The following is an 18,217-nucleotide window of genomic DNA, read 5'->3' as shown; positions in this document are numbered from 1 at the left end:
GAAAGTTATGGAAACTTGCTAACAAAAACATCATAAATGACAAGTCCAGCAGTACTGTGCTTTAAAGCTTCTATCCTGTGAAGTAGACAAATAGGTAATCTAATAAACTGAATGAGGGGAAGTTATTTGGCTCTTTTCCATTGTATACAATTACTTTACATTAGTAACAGGAAAATTCAGAAGACCTAGCTGAAAGAATAGCTTGTCTTTTATTCTCTTTCATACAGTTTTTTCCAAAATAATCAAATATCTTAACATTGAACTATGCACCCCCAGAAAGCAAAAAGGAGATGACTTCAAAGAAAATTCAAAGTTGCCACACATTTATTTGGTTTATAAGCAGCCCTGCCCCTGTTTTTCATAGTTTCTAACTTATCTTAAAAAGCTGTTTCAGATTGAAGGTCTAATCTCAGAGCTCAGAGACAGTGCCCACAGAAGCCAATGGCAGTCTTGCCCAGTAAAAGATGCCAGGATTTGGCTCCATATGTTTTTTGTTTGTTTTTTTAAGGAAGCCAGGAGGAAGGACTGAATAGGAGAGACCTCCAGGGTCATAATGCCTTCCATAAGGAACAGATAAAAAGAATGCAGCCAGGGCAGAAAAATGATGCAGAAAGGAGGAAGAGAAAGATCTTCTACAGTTGAGGGTCTGTGATGATAGGACATGGAGCACAGAAATTAGATACTAAAATGACCGATTAAGTTAGACAGTAGCTCCTCTCAGGATTACTGTGTGCAAACCCTATTGCTTTTTTCTTTGGCAAGTCTATATAATTCAATTCAGCACAAAAACAGGTGTACTGGGGGAAATTCTATGAGTGTGTTATGTTTTTAAATTTTGTATCCTCCTTTCCCAAATCCATAAAAGGAATACAGCAATAGAGGTAAGGCCGTATATCAAAGTACTGGGCACCTGTGGCTGTAATTTAACTCTGGCAAGAGCAGCAAGTACTCAGCAGCTCTGAAAAAATCAGATTCATTCAGGTGCTGACCTAAGTGTTCAACCCCTGATTCAGCAAAGCCGCATTCAAGTACATCTACATTCAACAATATATTTGAGCATTCCTTCAAGTCCCAGTATAAGTTCAATAAGAGTTAGGTACATGCTTCAGTACTTTGTGAAATTGCGGGTGGGTCTCTAGACTACAAAATTAAGTTGACCTAATTTATGTTGGCAACTGCAGTAATTACATCATTAGTGCATGCCTACGCTTTGCTCCTTGTGTCAGTGGTAAGTGTTCTCCCTAGGAGCATTTACCTGCACCAAATGAACTGGCAGAGTAGGGTATTGTGGGATGGTTTCTGAAAACCAGAAAGAGCTGATGTAAGCAATACTGTGTCCACTCTGACACTACGTTGACCTAACTATGTTGATGTAGGCACTATGCCTTAAGTGGAGGTAGAATTATTACAGCAGTGGGAGCAAAATTTTAAGGTAGATCCTTACAGTTAGGCTGACTTAAGATGCCTGGCATTGATATAACTCTCTAGTTTAGACCATGACTTAGTTACATAACTTTAGGCACATTGTTTTCAACGTGGTTGCCCTGATTTGCTTTAATTTATTCCTCTGTAAAAAGTGGGTACTGCTCACCTACCTACCTCACAAGAGTGTTACAAGACAGTACTATTACTACTAGTAGTAGTAGTAACGTTTTTACTGCATTTTGATTATTAAAATCACTGTGGTATCTTGGCTACAACAGGGAATAAAGAGTACATAACAAAGAAGTTTTTTCTCTAGGTATAGTGCAAAGAGATGAAAGTCATATCTGCTTGAGGGTTAGGTTAAGGACACACTCTTTATTCCTAAATTTCATATGGCCCAGAGGGTGTGACTTGTGTGTTAGTTTAGAAATCAAATTTCTGCTCCAGACCCAAACTGACCTCCAACGGTGAGAGAAATCACAGAGCTCTAATAGGAGACAGACCCAGTATTTAAGCAGAATAATTTAGAGCTTCTGGTGCTGTGTGGAAGAGATGTAGACAATTAAATTATTTCAAACTTGTGTTCTGAAATGCAGGTTGGCAATGGCATACAATGCTGGGGCATACCCACAAAGCAATCATCCTCCATCATCCAATCAGATTGCTCCATTTCCTAATATTTATTCAGAATGCTGTACTTAATGTAGCACCCAATAAGCAGCATTATCTAAGGTCCGTTGAAAGCAACAACTGATATCCCTGGCCTGTGGAACAGGCTCTACCTTAGCACTTCTCAGACCAATTTACTAGAACTTGTCAACTTGAGAAATTAAAGGTGTGTCACTGACCATGTCTCACCTATCAATATGTAAAACTACCAGACTCTATCGAAATAATAACTTAATAGAATTCATGGTGAGATGGTATTTGTTAAGTGATGTGTAGTTATTTATGTCTTCCTCCTACCTTGTTTTTATTTGGTAAAAAGGGACTGACTGGGAAAACAAACCAAACACTTCTCCTTGCACATCCTTCTTGCAGTATTACATAACGCATGAGCAAAACACTTGTCCCATTGTTAAATACAAACAAAAATTGCAATTTGCAGAAGCCATGAATGGAAAACGCACATACCTGGGCCGGACTCTTCAGGAGGGGGGCTGCAATCTGCACAGAAATGGAGGTGCAACATGCATGATTAAGGAGCAGCAACACAGTCTCAACATAAGCAACACAAAGGCTCAGTGCAGGGTTCTCAAACATTTTCAGAGTGGACCACAACTTAACAGATATTGCCTCATGGACTTCTTCTCCTCCCAGTATGATTATGTGGACCATTTCTCCTTATTATTTGTGATCACATCATAATCATGTGGCAACTACAGCAATTGCTTACAAGGAAAATGATAGGAGGGAAGCATTTGTAGCTGCTTTTTAAATTGGACCTGGCAGTTGAAAAGAGGGTGGAGAAGCCAGTACCATGGGACCAATTTGCTGTCTGTGGACCATCAGCAAGTGTTCCGTAGACCACCAATCCATAGACCATAGTTTGAGAATCACTGGCTCAGTGCAACTGTAGAATAAGCTTGCAGTAAGGCAGCTAAAACAGAACAGCAAAAGATCAGCAATAAATTTAAAATACCAGAGCAATTAACAGAAAGTGACATTAATGCGCTCGAACTGCAAAGGTAATTGAAATCACTACTCTGTTATTTCACAATATTTAGTTTGTGTTGTATAAATCTGTTCACTCTGGCTGGTGCTTGGTGTATATCAATGGCCCAAATGTTCTCCCTCTGAAGCTTATGAGTTTTATACACTGCCCTCAATGAGAGGGCTGAGCCCTCAGACAGGAATACTGTCAAAGTTTAATAACTTTGTCATAATGTGTCCCAAAGTATTGAATATTAATTAGTAGCTTAACAAATCTAAAACTTGTGTCACTTTAACATCAAGAATTAATTGATAAAGGAAGCAGATAATAGAGAATATTAAATTCAGCAGTAGTCCTCAGGATTAGCTGCTACTTTGGATATACAAAACCTGCATAATATTCAGCAAAGATTTTAGGATAGCGAAAAATCAGTTTTTAGCACATATCTAAGTCCATTGTAACATTTTCCTTCCAAAATATTTCTTAGGCATTCTGGATAAATCTCTCATTTTACTCTTTCAGAAAATGTTTCCCTTCAGAACAATTCACCCTTAGAACAAGTATGGAAAATATTTTCAATAATGCTTTACCATGCCCTTTTCACCTACTTTAGTGTTTTTTTTTTAATACCAATTTATTATTAATCTCTAGTCAATGGTCAAATATATTTCCCTGGCAAGTACTTCTGGAAAGGAGGGTAGTCTTATTCTGGATGTATATCCATCAAGAAAGTATAATGTTTCTGCAGGTTTGTGCTCACATACAGCACTACTGTAGTGGTGTTTACAAACTCGCCCTCATGGCAATGGAAGAGATTCTCCTGTTGGTATAATTAATCCAGTTTCTTCAGTGGAAGTACTGACATCAATGGGAGAAGCTCTCTTGTCAACTTGCTGCTCTCTACATGGGGAGTTAGATCAGTATAACTCATGCAGCACTCCCGCCCCAGAGCGATGTAGTTATATGGGTATAGCTCTCTAGTACAGACTTGGCCTGAGTCTGAGCTTGCTTAAGCTTGATGACTCATTAGTGGCAATTACCTGCAAGTCTTGTGGTAGGTTCTGTGGTGCCATTCAGCCAATCCACAGACAACCACCCACCCAGGAGATTCCAAGGCAGATACAGAAGTGCCTAAGGGAAGCATGAAGTCTCCCATCGTCAGTAGTTTCAACAGACTGCCCCAGGCTAGTCAGAACCTACTGCGGCTTGCACCTCAGCCTGCAAAATAGCTACTCTGACAGGAAGAATTGTAAAGGTGCCAATGTCTTAAGTTTTGCAACTGAGCCTTTCTAGGGCTCGCTGCACCATTGTTAATACTAGTAGGGGGAAACGGCTTCCAACATCCAGGGGAAAAAAAAACAAACAACCATGCATCATCTGAAGAGTTAAAAGAATAGGTGAAATATTAGTCTCACTGAAACCAGTGGTAACATTGACATCAATGGTGTCATGGTTTTGCCCAATATCGGGAACCATTTCCCTACCAAGAACTGTTAGGGTACAGTCCTGCTGACACAAAAGTTAAAGGGAACTAGTAATAGACTTTGATGGGTGCACCATTCAACACTTTACTTGCAGTGGCTCCTAATTCATTTCTGGTGCAATTCAAGTTGGTTTTGACCTATGGAACAGGTGGGGTCCCGGTTACCTCAGAAACTGCTTCTCATAATCCAATTGCTAGGATGAACACTCCGAGTTACAGATTTGTACAACTGACAGACACAGGGGCAGGGCATTCCTGGCAGAGTGCCCATAACTGTGAAACTTGCTGTACTCCTCTGTCTAACGGCACCCAATTTCATGCACCTTCAAGACATATTCACTTTAGCTATTCTCGGTGGTACAGTTTAATTGATCTAGGTGTGTGTGGGCCAGGGAGTGGCGGGGAGAGTGAGGCTGGAGTGGAGTTCCAGATAGCTACTTATTATTTTCTGCTTACAAATTAGTAGATGAGGAGATGCATCTTATTTCATTTTCCTAGGAAATGAATATAAGAGCCACAGCAGAAATAGGTGAAGCAATATTTAAAAGCCATAGGCAGAGTTTGAAAGAAAAGGGTTGTTCTAAACAGTTTTGACACCAATCTGCCTGCACAACCATGACTTCTGACCACATTTCACCCACATCTATGTAAGTTTCTCTCTAGTTCTTTCAATTAAAAATCCAAAATGTTTATTGGAAAACTTTAGGTTTCAGTATTCTGAATGTTAACACTGAAAGGGTCCTCTGTTAACATCAGACGCCTAATGAATCGGGCACAAGTGTGCACGTTAAAATGTATTGATTCATCATGTTGTTGTTCTCAGCCAGTTAAGTGGTCACAAAAGGTTTGATTAGTGAATCAACAGAAGATATTGTGTGTTTGTTACCAGATTGCTCTAAAAGAGCAATACATTATGACTGATATGCCCTCTATTTAACATATATGATCAATAAGTTAAAGGAGTCCACCTTCCAGCCCTTGTGTGCTATAATGCAATCTGTGCAAGAGGTCTACTAAGTAGTCTTCTCTATTTTAAAGTTATCTTTACAAACTACTTTGGGTCCACAGATCTTAATGGCATATACATTCACCTTGCCCCTTCATATATATTATCTCAGCAAATATCAACTTGCATAATTGTTGTTCTGATGCTAAAACAATTGAAGCAGAGAGAAAACTCCCAAGCAATTCTGTGATGACTTACGAATACAAAATACCCAGAACTGTACAATATTCTGAGAAAACACACCTACAGTCAGCAAATCAAATGTAACAGACATACAATTGTTAAAGTTATTTTTAATATAAATGTTGTTGTTTAGTTTTTAAGTTAAATGTCTTATTGTACTAATATATTAATAGTGGAATGAACATGAAGTCGCAGGCATGCAAACAATGGAAGGAGGAGACATGAAATACTAAATAGCATGAAACGCAGAAATGTTTCAAACCCAAGGCACGTTTCTAAAATTATGCTCTGCTTGATCTGTTGTATAAAAATGATTATCATGAAACCCTTTTTTTTTTAAAGCAACAAAAAAATAAAGTCATTTTGAATTTCATGCAAGGGTAGGAAACTTGTAAGCCTAAAATGGAGCTTCAAAGTAGGATTAGTTTCAGAATGTCTCTTACTCACTTGCTTATGGTATTATTTATTCATAATATATTTGGCACCCATTGAACCCACAATCTTGACAGTGTTTTTGAATTTATAGCTGCACTAGCAGTAGAATGGACTAGAATGATCTCTTCATTCCTATGTTTCATGCTTCTTCTAGATAAAAGTCCAACTGCCTGCCTACTCTAGTACCACATGTTACCATGACAGCTTAAATGCTTGAGCTAATTTTAAGGCCACCTTACCATGCAAGGAAACTTTGCAGGAAGGTTACCATATTTGACCTTTCAAAAGAGAGGGTACCCCGAGAAGGCGTGTGTCTGTATCAGTGCCTATCAACTCACATTGTATATTACAGTAAGGTCTCAACATTTGCGAGTGCAACATTCACAAATTCAACTATTCACAAATGCGGCTTCGCGGAGGCTGGGGCAGTGCCAGCAGCCACCACTTCCCTGGGACTCCCAAGACTCCGGGGCCCCTGTATTCACGAAAATCAACATTTGTGAGGGGTCTGAACACGGAACCTTCAGGAATGTTGCGACTCTACTGTACGTGTACTCTACTGTACGTATACTCTACTGTACGTGTACTCTACTGTACGTGTGCTGTAACACATTAACACAATGTGAGTTGGTAGATACTGATACAGATACACTCGCTCTCAGGGGTGTCCCCTTTTTTATGTGCTAACCCTACTTTTCAACAGCTGAGTGCATTATTTTTCAGTCACTTGTACACTATAAGCATATAGACAAACTAAACAGTATTTAAGGCTGATTCAAATGCCACTTAACTCAATGAACAGGCAGTTGGATCGGGCCCTACAGCTGTCCAACAATCACGCTGGTGGTGTGGTTGGGCGCAAAAACTTGCTAGGAGCCACCCCCTCCGTCAGGCTTCCTCATGGGAGGAGCCTGGAGAATGGCACCAGTGGAAAGGGGAGAGGGAGCGCACACTACACATTTTCAAACCACGTTGCAGAGACTACTAATAAGTATGCTTTGCCCTTCCCTGTCACTCAGGCCCTGAAGTCATTTTGCCTGCTCTGCCATTTTACAGATGGGTGAACTGACGCTCCAAGAGCTTACAGCCAAATGTTCCCACAAAAGGTCCCTGTATGTAGGCACCTAAATGCACATTTAGTAAAAGAGGCCTGATTTTCAAATGCACATTAAATTGAAAGGGAACTACAATTTTGGCACTTTTGAAATTCAGATCACTTTGATTTAGGTGCCTTAGTGCAGATTTAAGTGCCTCACTTTAAGGCACTCAGACTTGAAAAAATAAACATAAGTGACCTACCCAAGGCCATGCAGCAAATCATCAGCAGAGCCAGATGTCGAACTCAGGAGTTCCTGGCACCTAGGCATAAGCGCTGACCAGAACACACACTGCTGCCCTTCATAAATGTCCTCAGTCTTCACCAGCTCACTGCATTCCCCTGGGAGATACTGATCTGCTCATCAAGTGAATGAGGATAAATACACACTTCTTAAAACCCCAGTGTACCTATCTGTTCTGAGCTCACTCTTCTGGAAGCTCTCACCCAGCAGGACTTCCCTTTTGCCTTTCCTGCCATTGATTTGGCAGTACCCTGGCTGTGTTCATCAGGACTGTACAGTGCTTGGGCCACTTCCATGTTTGATCTTTTAAAGGCACACTGGAGCAGTCCTGATACAGTAGAGAAGCTGGAAGCCAAATGACAATATGATGCGCTATTGGCATAATTGACACTGCCCTGATGCCCATGTACTGAATTTATCAGGCTGTGATGCCTTCCAGATTCATTCAGTTCCTCTGAAATCTGGAATCTCTGCTCTTGAAACACCCTGGGTGAAATCCCAACCCCATTGGCATCAATGGCAGTTTTGGTGTTGTGGTTTCACTAGGGTGAGGATTTCACTTTAAAGGTTATTAATTCCACACTCACCCCAGCCCCTTTGTCTGGTACCCATCTATGCAAAATGTTTAGAATTTGAAGTGAAGGTGACTTAAGAGATTTAAAAAAACATAGAGCAAAGCAGAACTGGTGTCTGTCATACGCACTTGTGATTCTGTGGGAAGGGCATGCAGAGGATGAGATGGTTGAAGATGGTGGTGAAGATGGTGGTGAAGATGAGGTCTCATCTAAGCTTTTTGGATTTATCCAGTAGGCACGTGTGTCCCGATTACCTTTCTTACTAGTACAGCTGATGTCACACTGGAAAACATCTTCACAGCTGTCACTGTGCAAACGCTCTTTCTGTAGAAGTTTGTCTACTCGCTGAATAATGCACTCCAGACTTTTATCAACATTCAACCAAACTTTTTCCTGGAAACAAAAAGTACCCTTTTCAATTAAGATGATCCCAATATTAAATGGCAAGTACATTTGCAAAAAAGAGATGCTTTGCCTGTTCTGGTTCTAGACACCAAAATTTATCCTTTGCCATTGCATTTACACATAAACATGCCATATGTATTACATAAATTCAAGTGAAACCTATGTGGTAAACTACAGAGCTGTGTGATAAATTTATCATATAATTCTGACTCTCATAAGCCATCTGTCCACTAATTTTTCTCTCCATGAATTATTTCAACTTCAAATGCACGTTTTTAAAACCATCACTTTGACAGGGAAAATGTTTCCTCCTCCTTCAGCCACACGTGGAAATCTTCTTCTCTAAAGTTACCTTCAGTCCAGGTTTAGTCCTGGCCCAGTGACAGCTTTTCTATCCCTAAAAAAGTGATTTTAAATTCCAGTCCCCTGTGCTTTTGCACAGTTAGAAACAGAAGTCAATACCATCAGAAAGGGAAGATTGCCAGCTTTTCAGTGGGACCCATCATTAACTTCTAGCCTTAGAAGGGCTAGAGAGAGCATACTTTAAAGCCATTGTATTTTTAGGTGGGGAAAGAGACTGTTTTTGCTCACTATAGCTTTGGTGTCTCCCTTTTGTCCCTTGCATAGGTAGACTCATTGGCTTATATTTTCAAAAGTCGCCTCTAATTTTGGTGCCCAAATTGAGACACCTTAGGCCTGATTTTCAGACATGTAGAACACACATTTGCAACTTCAGCTGAAGTCAGCAGGTTGTGTGGGTAACAAGTAATCTGAGAAATCATCCTCTAGAGTTCATAACCCTGGCACCCAGAAACAAACTTGCAAAATCATAGACTACCTCAAAAAGAGTTACCCAAAGTAAGTAAGGTCTCTAAGGAATTTACAGAAAGGATAAACAAAAAATTCAAACATCAGATTTCAACACTAAGACACTCCTAAAAGATTTTCTTGAAACAGAGGCTTTTGGGATGACATTTTAATTCACTCATGAGCAACGCGGACATCCTAAACTCTTGCTGAAAAAACCTATATACCATAGCTTCACATATATTCATATGTAGCTGGTGTGTATATTTATATATGCACAAACAATGTACATACATGAATATAAAATACATGATACAGGTAAAAAAGCTTTTTATATATATACACACATATACACCCATAATTTTTGACACACACAATTACAGCAGAATGTAAAATCAATAAGCCATCAGATACAGAAGGAAAACATTACATCATAGTTATATGATGTGTGTTGTAGCTAATAGACCTTTTAACTGAGGAAGAAAATAGATAATTGCAGTGCAATATTAGTAAGCTATTGAACTTTATGGGTTTCATTTGAAGGTCACTCAGAGGATCAGCCCTACAGGAGTCCATTCTGGGGATAGCTCTGAAATGCATTTTGCCACTATTTCTTTTCCACTGTATTTCATAGGGCTAACCACTATTCTAATCAATTTCAATGGTTTTAACAAAGATTTCATTCTCTTCTGTTTCACTTTCTACTATACTACACTGTTAGGACAGCTCAATTCTCATTTAAATTGGCAACACTGAATGGAAAGTTATTTAATTCTTAGTGTGACTTCTTTTAAAAGGCAGCTCATAATTAAAACAGAAACAGACACTTCACTTAAATATTTAGATTAAAAATCTAGGAAATCCTTTGAATAGCTGTTTTTCTTAAATAATAAGTAAGACTGTATTATGGAAGTGCTATTTTTTCTGGTTTGTTTTTTCGTTTTTGTCTGTGTTGGAAGTTAATAAAAGGTCACCCTGCACAATATTTCTTAACTGTTTCATTAAAAAGAATACTCTATTAACCCTCAGTATAGAACTGGCTGTGGGGCACCCAGGTGAGCCACGTTACTGAAGACACGTCTATATTTAAAGTGTTACACCAATGTAGCTGTGTTGCTGTAGCACTTAAGTGAAGATGCTCCTACGCTGACCGAAGAGAGCTCTCCTGTTGGCAAAGTTAATTCACTTCCCTGGAGCTGGTAACTATGTTGATGGGACAAGCTCTTCTGCTAACATTTAGTATGCTCTATCCAGGGGGTTAAGTTGGTATAACTACATTGCACCGGGGTGTTGATTTCTTACATCCCTGAGCAGCATAGTTACACCAGCACAGTTCTATAATGGAGGCCTGGTCTGCCTCTGCTATTAGTTAAAAGAGTCAGGCTAATTCTTCAGTGCCTGCTTCCAGCTCCTGCTGATCAAAGGGCAGAAAAAGAGGATGGAAGGAGCCCTTCAAGATACTTATCTGCAACCACTCTGGACAATTAATAACACGTCTTCATTGTGGGGATGACAGTAGCACAGCTATGGCACCATTCGTCACAGTGTGATGCCGTTTATAGTGACGGAAGCATTTTCCCATCACTCTAAGAACCCCACCTCCCTAAGCTAGAGTGGTTAGATCAAGTGAAGCATTCTTTTGTCATTCAAATTGCATCTACACTTAAAATGTAGAGGGGCACACAGGGGTGTGGATTTTTAACACACCTGAGCGTCACATCCACATTCACATAAGTGTAGGCCAGACCTAAAGCAGGCAGGGATGTGCTTCAAAATAAGAACTTACAGATACCTGTGACCAGCCACGTTGTAAGAGGCATAGGGCTAGGGAATGGAGGGATATTAAAAGGGAAAAAAAGAAATAACATCAGCAAGCTTCCTCCCTCCATTCAGCAAACCTACCCATTCCTCTTCATGCCAGTCCACCTGCAGAGAAGAGCGGCTATTTCTCCCTGTCCATCTTGCCACAAGGGTGTCTTGGTCATTCCTTAGCATCACTTGTTCCCCCTCTCCAGAGGTTGGAGATGCCTTTGAAGCTATGTAATCTGGCCTTGCAGCATTTAATCCATGTATTGAACTTGCCAATAACTTGCAATCACAGACAGTGACAAGCTGCCGTGTCTAAAAATGATAGGAAACAGACACTGAATAAATTTTCACTTTTAAATCCTTACATTCTTATTTTTGATCTAAGAAAAAAAAAAAAGCTACCCTTATTTCAAATTTGTGCTGCTTGTTGTGTGGCAGGACCTTAAAAGGATACATAGGAAGGAAAAAGGTGAAGGGCAATTTTCAAAAAACACATACTAACATTTTAGGATGACACGTGCTGAATATTCAGTCAATACCTACAGTTCCTAGTGCCTCTACTTTGAACCAGCACTTCATTTTCTGGTAAGTGAAGAAGTCTTTAAACAATTCTCAGGCACCTTTATACAGTTCACAGAAATTGCTCTCCTCTGGTATGTCAATGTTCCATTTAGTTTAAAACAGTATCCTGCCTCTGTCAATGGCTAATGAGAGACACTTCAGAGGAAGGCAAAAAACAACCATCTCCCTGTGCAATACTGTATCATCCGGGGGAACATCTTCCTTATTCTGGTAAATAACGTATTTAAGCCCTGAGGCATGAAGATTGCTGAGGCCAGGTCTATACTAGGAGATATGGTTGATTTTAGATATGCAAATCCAGCTATAAAAATGCCCTAGCTGGAGTTGACTTATCTAAAAATCGATTTTTGCCATCATCCACACACTGGGACGTCAGCAGGAGAAAGTCTCCTCTCAGCTTCCCTTACTTCTCAAGACTGCCAGGAGTACCAGGTTTGACAGCGGCGACAATACTGTTTAATTTAGCATGTCCTTGGCTAGGCACACTACATCTGCCACCGTGTTGATCTTATTGTGAATCTAAACTAGGGGTTAGCAAACCCTGGCTCGGATGCCAAGAGTGACACATGAGCCCATTTTCATCAGCATGTGAGGTGGGAGCTCAGCCCCGCCCCCTTCCCCCACGCAGCTGGGAGCTGGCTCCAACCATGCCGCCTGTGGAGTAACAAAAGACCAGCTAATGCTACCAACCACCACCTAATGGCAAAACTCTGCATCTTAATGTATATATTAACGAAGCTGTTGCAAGGAGGACTGTTCGTGACTTTAAAAAGTATCACTGGCATTCCAACCAAACATAGAGGTCCAAACATCAAATTTCAGCACTCTGCCTTGGAAAGGTTGCTGATCCCTGGTACAGATGTATCCTGAGCTACTTTTCTCCTAGATAACATAACTTCAGATACTATTGTTATTCACCTATTTAAGAAATAACTTATTAAATTATGTGCCTTAACATTATCCAGCATCAGCAAATCCAGAGGTCAAACGTATACTACGTACAAGCACATTATTAACTGGCATTTTACTTTTATCACAGGCATTTTTGCGGTATGGGAAAGTATACAGGCACCCCACGTTTGTAGACAGTAAACTGACTCTTGAATGCATTCTCTGCGATAGGGTGCTACTTATTTATTGGCTATGCCTTCTTAGATTTCATCATACGACAACAGAAGAGCTCTATATGACCGTATTTGTTTTGTCCCCGTGAATAATTTTTATTCTGATTGCCTGCTCAGTCCATTTTTACAGGAGTGTTAATTGAACAGCACCACTACAATTTGCTCCAAGTTCATGTCTTTAGTATTTCTTATTTGAATGAAACTTTAAGGAAGACACTGTGGTGCTCCAGTTCCTTCAGGGTCCTCTTGCACGACGGCTTATTCAGAAATGATCTCAACGAACCGGACAGCAGTTATAAAAACACGAGTAAGAAAGTGAATTTAGGATTTTAATCTCTGGGCTCTTGTGGTCTGGACACGTGGCAGAGATGATTCAATAAGCTGGGGGAAGGAAGTCACTAGGTGTCACTGCACTCTCTCAGTCCTCACCACTCTGTCCATCGGAGGCAGGAGTGAGTGGAAGATAAGAGAAAACCTGAATAAATTGTGTCAAATTCAAAAATCCCACCTGGATTTTTCTTTCAACTGGGGTAGGCTGGGACCACAAGAGCAGCCCCTTTCAGAGCGCTTATGCTTCAGAACGTCTCACTTCACTTTAATTAATGATTTGTTTTTTGTTGCTTTCCTACCTTATCTGCCAAAATAGCAAGTGTTCTTTCAAGGCCATTAGCTGATCTATCCTTGGCAGCTCTCGAGAGCCTTTCAGCATAGTAACTGACTTGAGTTTTCAGGGTGTTGATTTGTGCAATAATCTCCTTTGCTCTAACAATATCCTGTGGTATGTATATTATAGACTGGGAACTTGTTGAAGTGCTGAAAAAGAAGAAACAATTTAAAGACAATCTGTCAGAAGATGCAAACACTCTAGTCACAGATCTTCATGCCAGAAAAGGAATTGCAGACAACAAAATTTACCTACGCAAAATTTACCACGCAATTAACCGTGGAAGACCAATGGGCAATTACACAAGCAAGGACACGTATACCTGAACACCTCTGTATTTAATGAAAACATTCAGAGGCAGAATTACTAATTACTTATGCTTAACGGCTCTGCTCACAGATCACATAAGGAGGGACAATTTTCTGAGGAGAACGTGTATGACAAATTTTGCCAACAGAGACAGATCCAGGTTCCTCAGCTTGCTTGCCGCACTCTCTCCTTCTTCCCAAAATTTTACACAGACATTTTACACAGCTTCATCTGATACCTCCTTCCCCGGTTAGGAATTTTGGCCTTGTCTGCACACAGCCGTATCTCCTTAGTGGCATGAGAAGTTAAAGCTGTATAACCCACTCTAATGTGCACACAGTTATCCTTACTTCAAAGTACTGACACCAGTATAGCGTATTCCCAGGAGAGAACAACAACTGACTATACCAGTAAAATCCATCTTTATATCAGTGTAACTGCATCCTTCTTAGGACTGACCCACTGCAAGTATTTTGGGGGAAAAAGTCACACCTCTATCTGAAATTGTTATACGGGCTGAACCTCTCTAATCCAGCACCCTGAGGACCTGACCAGTGCCAGAGGAGAGAATTTGCCAGACTATGGGAGGTCAATATAGTCTAGCACATTACCAGCACTTCCACTGCTTACTGGCCTCTTACAAGACATTTAGGTGTAAATTACAGCTAAATAACAGCACAGAACATTGAGTGCCAGGACTGGTGGCTGTAAACAAACTTGATGAGACCACAGGAAACTTGGCCATACCAACCATAAGTGGCCATCCAGATAACTAGAATCATGCGGATTACGGCTGTTACCAGAAGAGCCCACTCTGGATTAGAAAGATTTGACCTGTACCGGTGAAAACATCTCTATCATGAAACTTGGGCTGTGGGGCTATAAAAATGCAGTGTAGAGGTTTAGGCTCAGGCTGGTGCCTGAGGTCTAGGAACTCACAAGGCTCCAGTTGGAGTCAGCTGACATGGACCAAATGCAGATGTTTTATTGCATTTGTCTCTGCTCAGGCTGTAGCTACCATTTTCCTATTCTGGATGAAGTGTTAAACTGACACACTCATTCATTTCTCCTTGCACTCATTTCTTCATGTAACTAATGACTTCATGGTAGCCACTAGACATGAAAATACCTATTGTTAATGTACATACCCATGGTTTGGTGGACACAGCCATGCTGAGCACAATAGAGAGCCTAATTTTCCAGGTGCAATTGTCCCAAATCACCATCTCTGATGAGTCTGAATTCTCATGTTTTGGGAGAAGAGTGGTGGGAGGAAAGCCTCCGCCTGGAAATATATCTTCATTTTTATAAACTTTTGCAAGGAAACCAGAGGCATGTACCTTCACTTACAGAGAGTGCCTACAGGATAATGCAGGTGCCTCTCATGGGGCACGGTTAAAAAACAATTGTCCCAGAAGCCAGTCTGAAGGCATTTTCACAGACAAACATATATTAAGGCCAGACTGGATGATTATGATTATCCAATTTGATCTCCTCTAAAAGGGCAATTACCATACTTGAAGGCTGTAATGAAAAATTAACTCCTGAAATAGGCATCATGCTATGTTCCTCTGGTCACACACCCTTCTGTGGGGAACAGGAGGGGATCAGATTCCTTACACTCCTATGCACACGTGAAACAGATCAGTTTTTTAAGGACTTTTACTGAATTTTGATTCAACCTATTCCACGGTGTCCAGTGTTATTGCTGACAATTCCTCTTAGTCATTTCTTTCCACTATAGAAGGGTTAACATGCAGAAAGCTGATGTATTCCACAAGAAGGCCATGCAATGTGGTCAGATTAGACTCTCATTTAAAAATAAATACATTTCCTGAGATGGTCAGAGGAAAGAAACTATTATGGTATGAAGTTCACATGTATTCACTTTCCAATCTGCAATCACTCTTTCAAATGAACAGCTGTCATTCTGCATAAGTAAGCTGTATTATATGCTTAACAGAGCTTTCCCCTCAAAATTCAAGAGAAAAAACCCACAGACCAGGCATCCCTAGATGTGTAAAGTTATAAAGAAAGAATTTGCATTCTGTTGTGCTTTCAGAAGATACATATAGTCTACTCTGCAGGCCTGATCCAAAGCCCAGCAGACAATGAGAGTCTTTCCATTGACTTTAATGCACTTCAACTCAGGCCATAAGAAGTACAGTCATAGTGAATAATAATCAGCAAATCAACTCAAAATACTTTAGCTCTGGGCAGAAGCACTTCTTCAACATCAAACCACTGATGAACTTTTTACTTGCTCTCTGACAGCACTGAACAAAGTAGGAATAAAATTAAGTGGGGGAAAACTGCATAAAGGTTAAGAATAAGTGTTTAAATGCAGAGGGAAATTTCAAAATTGTAAACCAGGCCCATTGTGACATCATAAAAAGTCTTAAAGTTTATGTGTTCTCTTTTTCAGTAGATGTCAGAGGTTTAAAAACCAGTTCAGGAACTGTTTTGTGTAGCTGCCTCTCTTCCTCTCTGTTATCTATTTTTCACTAGAAGTAACAGAAGAACACATCGTATTACTCTAATTTGCGAAGTCTCCTGACTTCATAAAATCAGAGAGAGGAATGAAGTTAGCTGTTCATTACAAAATAAAAGTTGCAGTTGGAAAGATAAATTAATTCATATATCATGTTCTACTAAGCAGCTACAGGTCACAAAGCATAATTAATGGTGTTATGATACACAACATTAACAAAATCCGCACACTTTAAAATACACCAATGTTTGCCACATCCCAAAAGAAAATAAAATTCTCTCCACGAACTCTCAGAAACAGAAAACTCACCAACATTCCTCATAACTGCTAAAAAACAAAACAAAACCAAAATAAAATTAGCAGGTTGTTTGCAAATACTGAAAGCAGAAAACAAAGCAACATAAGCTTGGGAAAATATTTTAAACTGCTTAATATTTTCAACAAGGCATGTACATATGATTTAACTTGTAAGCAAAATACACACATACTGCAAAAGCACAGGAAAATATGTTCTATTCTCTTTAGGTGCTGTACGTGTACAAGGAACACTCGTCATCAAGTAGAAACAGTAAAAGTCATTTGTACAAAACACAGATGAGAAAGGTAGTATTACTAAATTCAGCTATTCTGGTTCATATGGCATCAAAGAAGTCCATACAAAAGAGACTTCTGATTACCCACTTCTTTTTCATAGCTATCAATAAAGGGATATAGTCTCCCCTTTTGAGCACATCATCCCTACAAATGCTAATGAGACTTGCATGTAAATGAGAAGAGATCAGACTCTCAAATAATTTTATTTAGTTACCAAAGCATGCTCTATGGATTTTAATATAACATGATAAGACATCCAAATAATGGGATCTTGTTAGTAACACTCATGGCCTAATGACATTCAGAGACTCGTACATATATTTTAAGGCAGTGGTGGGGAACCTATTTTTGGTCAGGAGCCATTCACCCCCAGAAAAATCAGTTGGGACCACACACAACTGAGAAGCAACTCCTCACACCCAAAAAACCAAATAACCTCCCCCGAGACTACGCACTGACGTGGCCCGACTGGGAAGAAGAAAAAAGACACTTCCCTTATTCCCCTTGCACACTTGCCCCAGAGCCAAGGGGGAGCCAGGGCTAGTAGTTTTGTGGGCTCAAAAATGAGGGGTTCAGGATGTGGTGGGGGGCTGCCAGGAAGCGGGCCTAGTGTGTGGGATATGAGCAGCAGGGAGGGTGCCAGAGAAGGCTGGTGGTTGGGAGGGCCGGAAGGGTGATACGGTGCAGGAGTGGGTTGGAGAGTGAGATGGGAGAGGAGTGCAGGAACAGTGTGGGAGGCGGCGTCTGGGCGATGGCGGCGGGGGGGGGCGCGTTTACCTGCACAGCTCCCCAGGGATGCACATGGCTCCACATCCCCTGCCGCTTCAAGGCACCCCTACCCGCCCTGCACTCCACGGCTCCTATTAGCTGCGACTCCAGTCGGAGCAGTGGGAAAAAGCCAAGGAGGAGAAAGAGCAGCAACATGTGGAGCCACTTCCTCCCCCACACACCAGGCAGAGCCTGTGGGGGGGATTCGGCCCTTGTTTGTCTGACTCAGGACCATGAGGCATGGGGAGGCAGCGCTGGTGCTCCAAGCTCTTGTGGGGGGTGTCAACGGGCTGGAAGACCAACATCAGCATGGGGTCCCCGACGCTGTGGGGAGCCCTGAGCCTCAGTGGTCAGATCCAGGCAAGCTGCAGGATGGATCTTGACCCTAGGCTGTAAGTTCCTTACCTCAGTTTTAAGGGCAGAAAGGATGATTATGATCATCTCGCTTTACCTCCTTTATAACAGTGCACAGAACTAACACTGGCTATAACAACTGTCTCTGTCACTGCAGATTGTCTGGCCAGTCTTACACCTCAGATACTTTTTTTTTTTTTTTTTTGCAT

General features: G+C 40.8%; 1 protein-coding gene across 17 annotated transcripts in view; it reads right to left on the bottom strand.

Annotated features, from left to right (window-relative positions):
- Positions 1-18,217, bottom strand: part of INPP4A (inositol polyphosphate-4-phosphatase type I A) — a 198,048-nt gene that overhangs the window by 23,808 nt on the left and 156,023 nt on the right. For 8 of the 17 annotated variants that reach the window (XM_074991839.1, XM_074991765.1, XM_074991773.1 and 5 more), the window contains 5 exons: positions 16,602-16,619; positions 13,458-13,641; positions 11,216-11,434; positions 8,230-8,494; positions 2,560-2,592 (listed from right to left, as the gene is read on the bottom strand). In XM_074991839.1, the coding sequence (XP_074847940.1) occupies positions 2,560-2,592; positions 8,230-8,494; positions 11,216-11,434; positions 13,458-13,641; positions 16,602-16,619 (719 nt within the window). The remainder of the gene's footprint in view (positions 1-2,559; positions 2,593-8,229; positions 8,495-11,215; positions 11,435-13,457; positions 13,642-16,601; positions 16,620-18,217) is intronic. The other 9 variants (XM_074991868.1, XM_074991855.1, XM_074991882.1 and 6 more) reach the window with 6 other exon arrangements.

The sequence above is a fragment of the Carettochelys insculpta genome, chromosome 1 (genome assembly GCF_033958435.1).
Source record: "Carettochelys insculpta isolate YL-2023 chromosome 1, ASM3395843v1, whole genome shotgun sequence".
Taxonomy (NCBI): Eukaryota; Metazoa; Chordata; order Testudines; family Carettochelyidae; genus Carettochelys; species Carettochelys insculpta.
The sequence above is the reverse complement of the archived record's forward strand: the minus strand, read 5'-3'. Positions and strand labels throughout refer to the sequence as shown.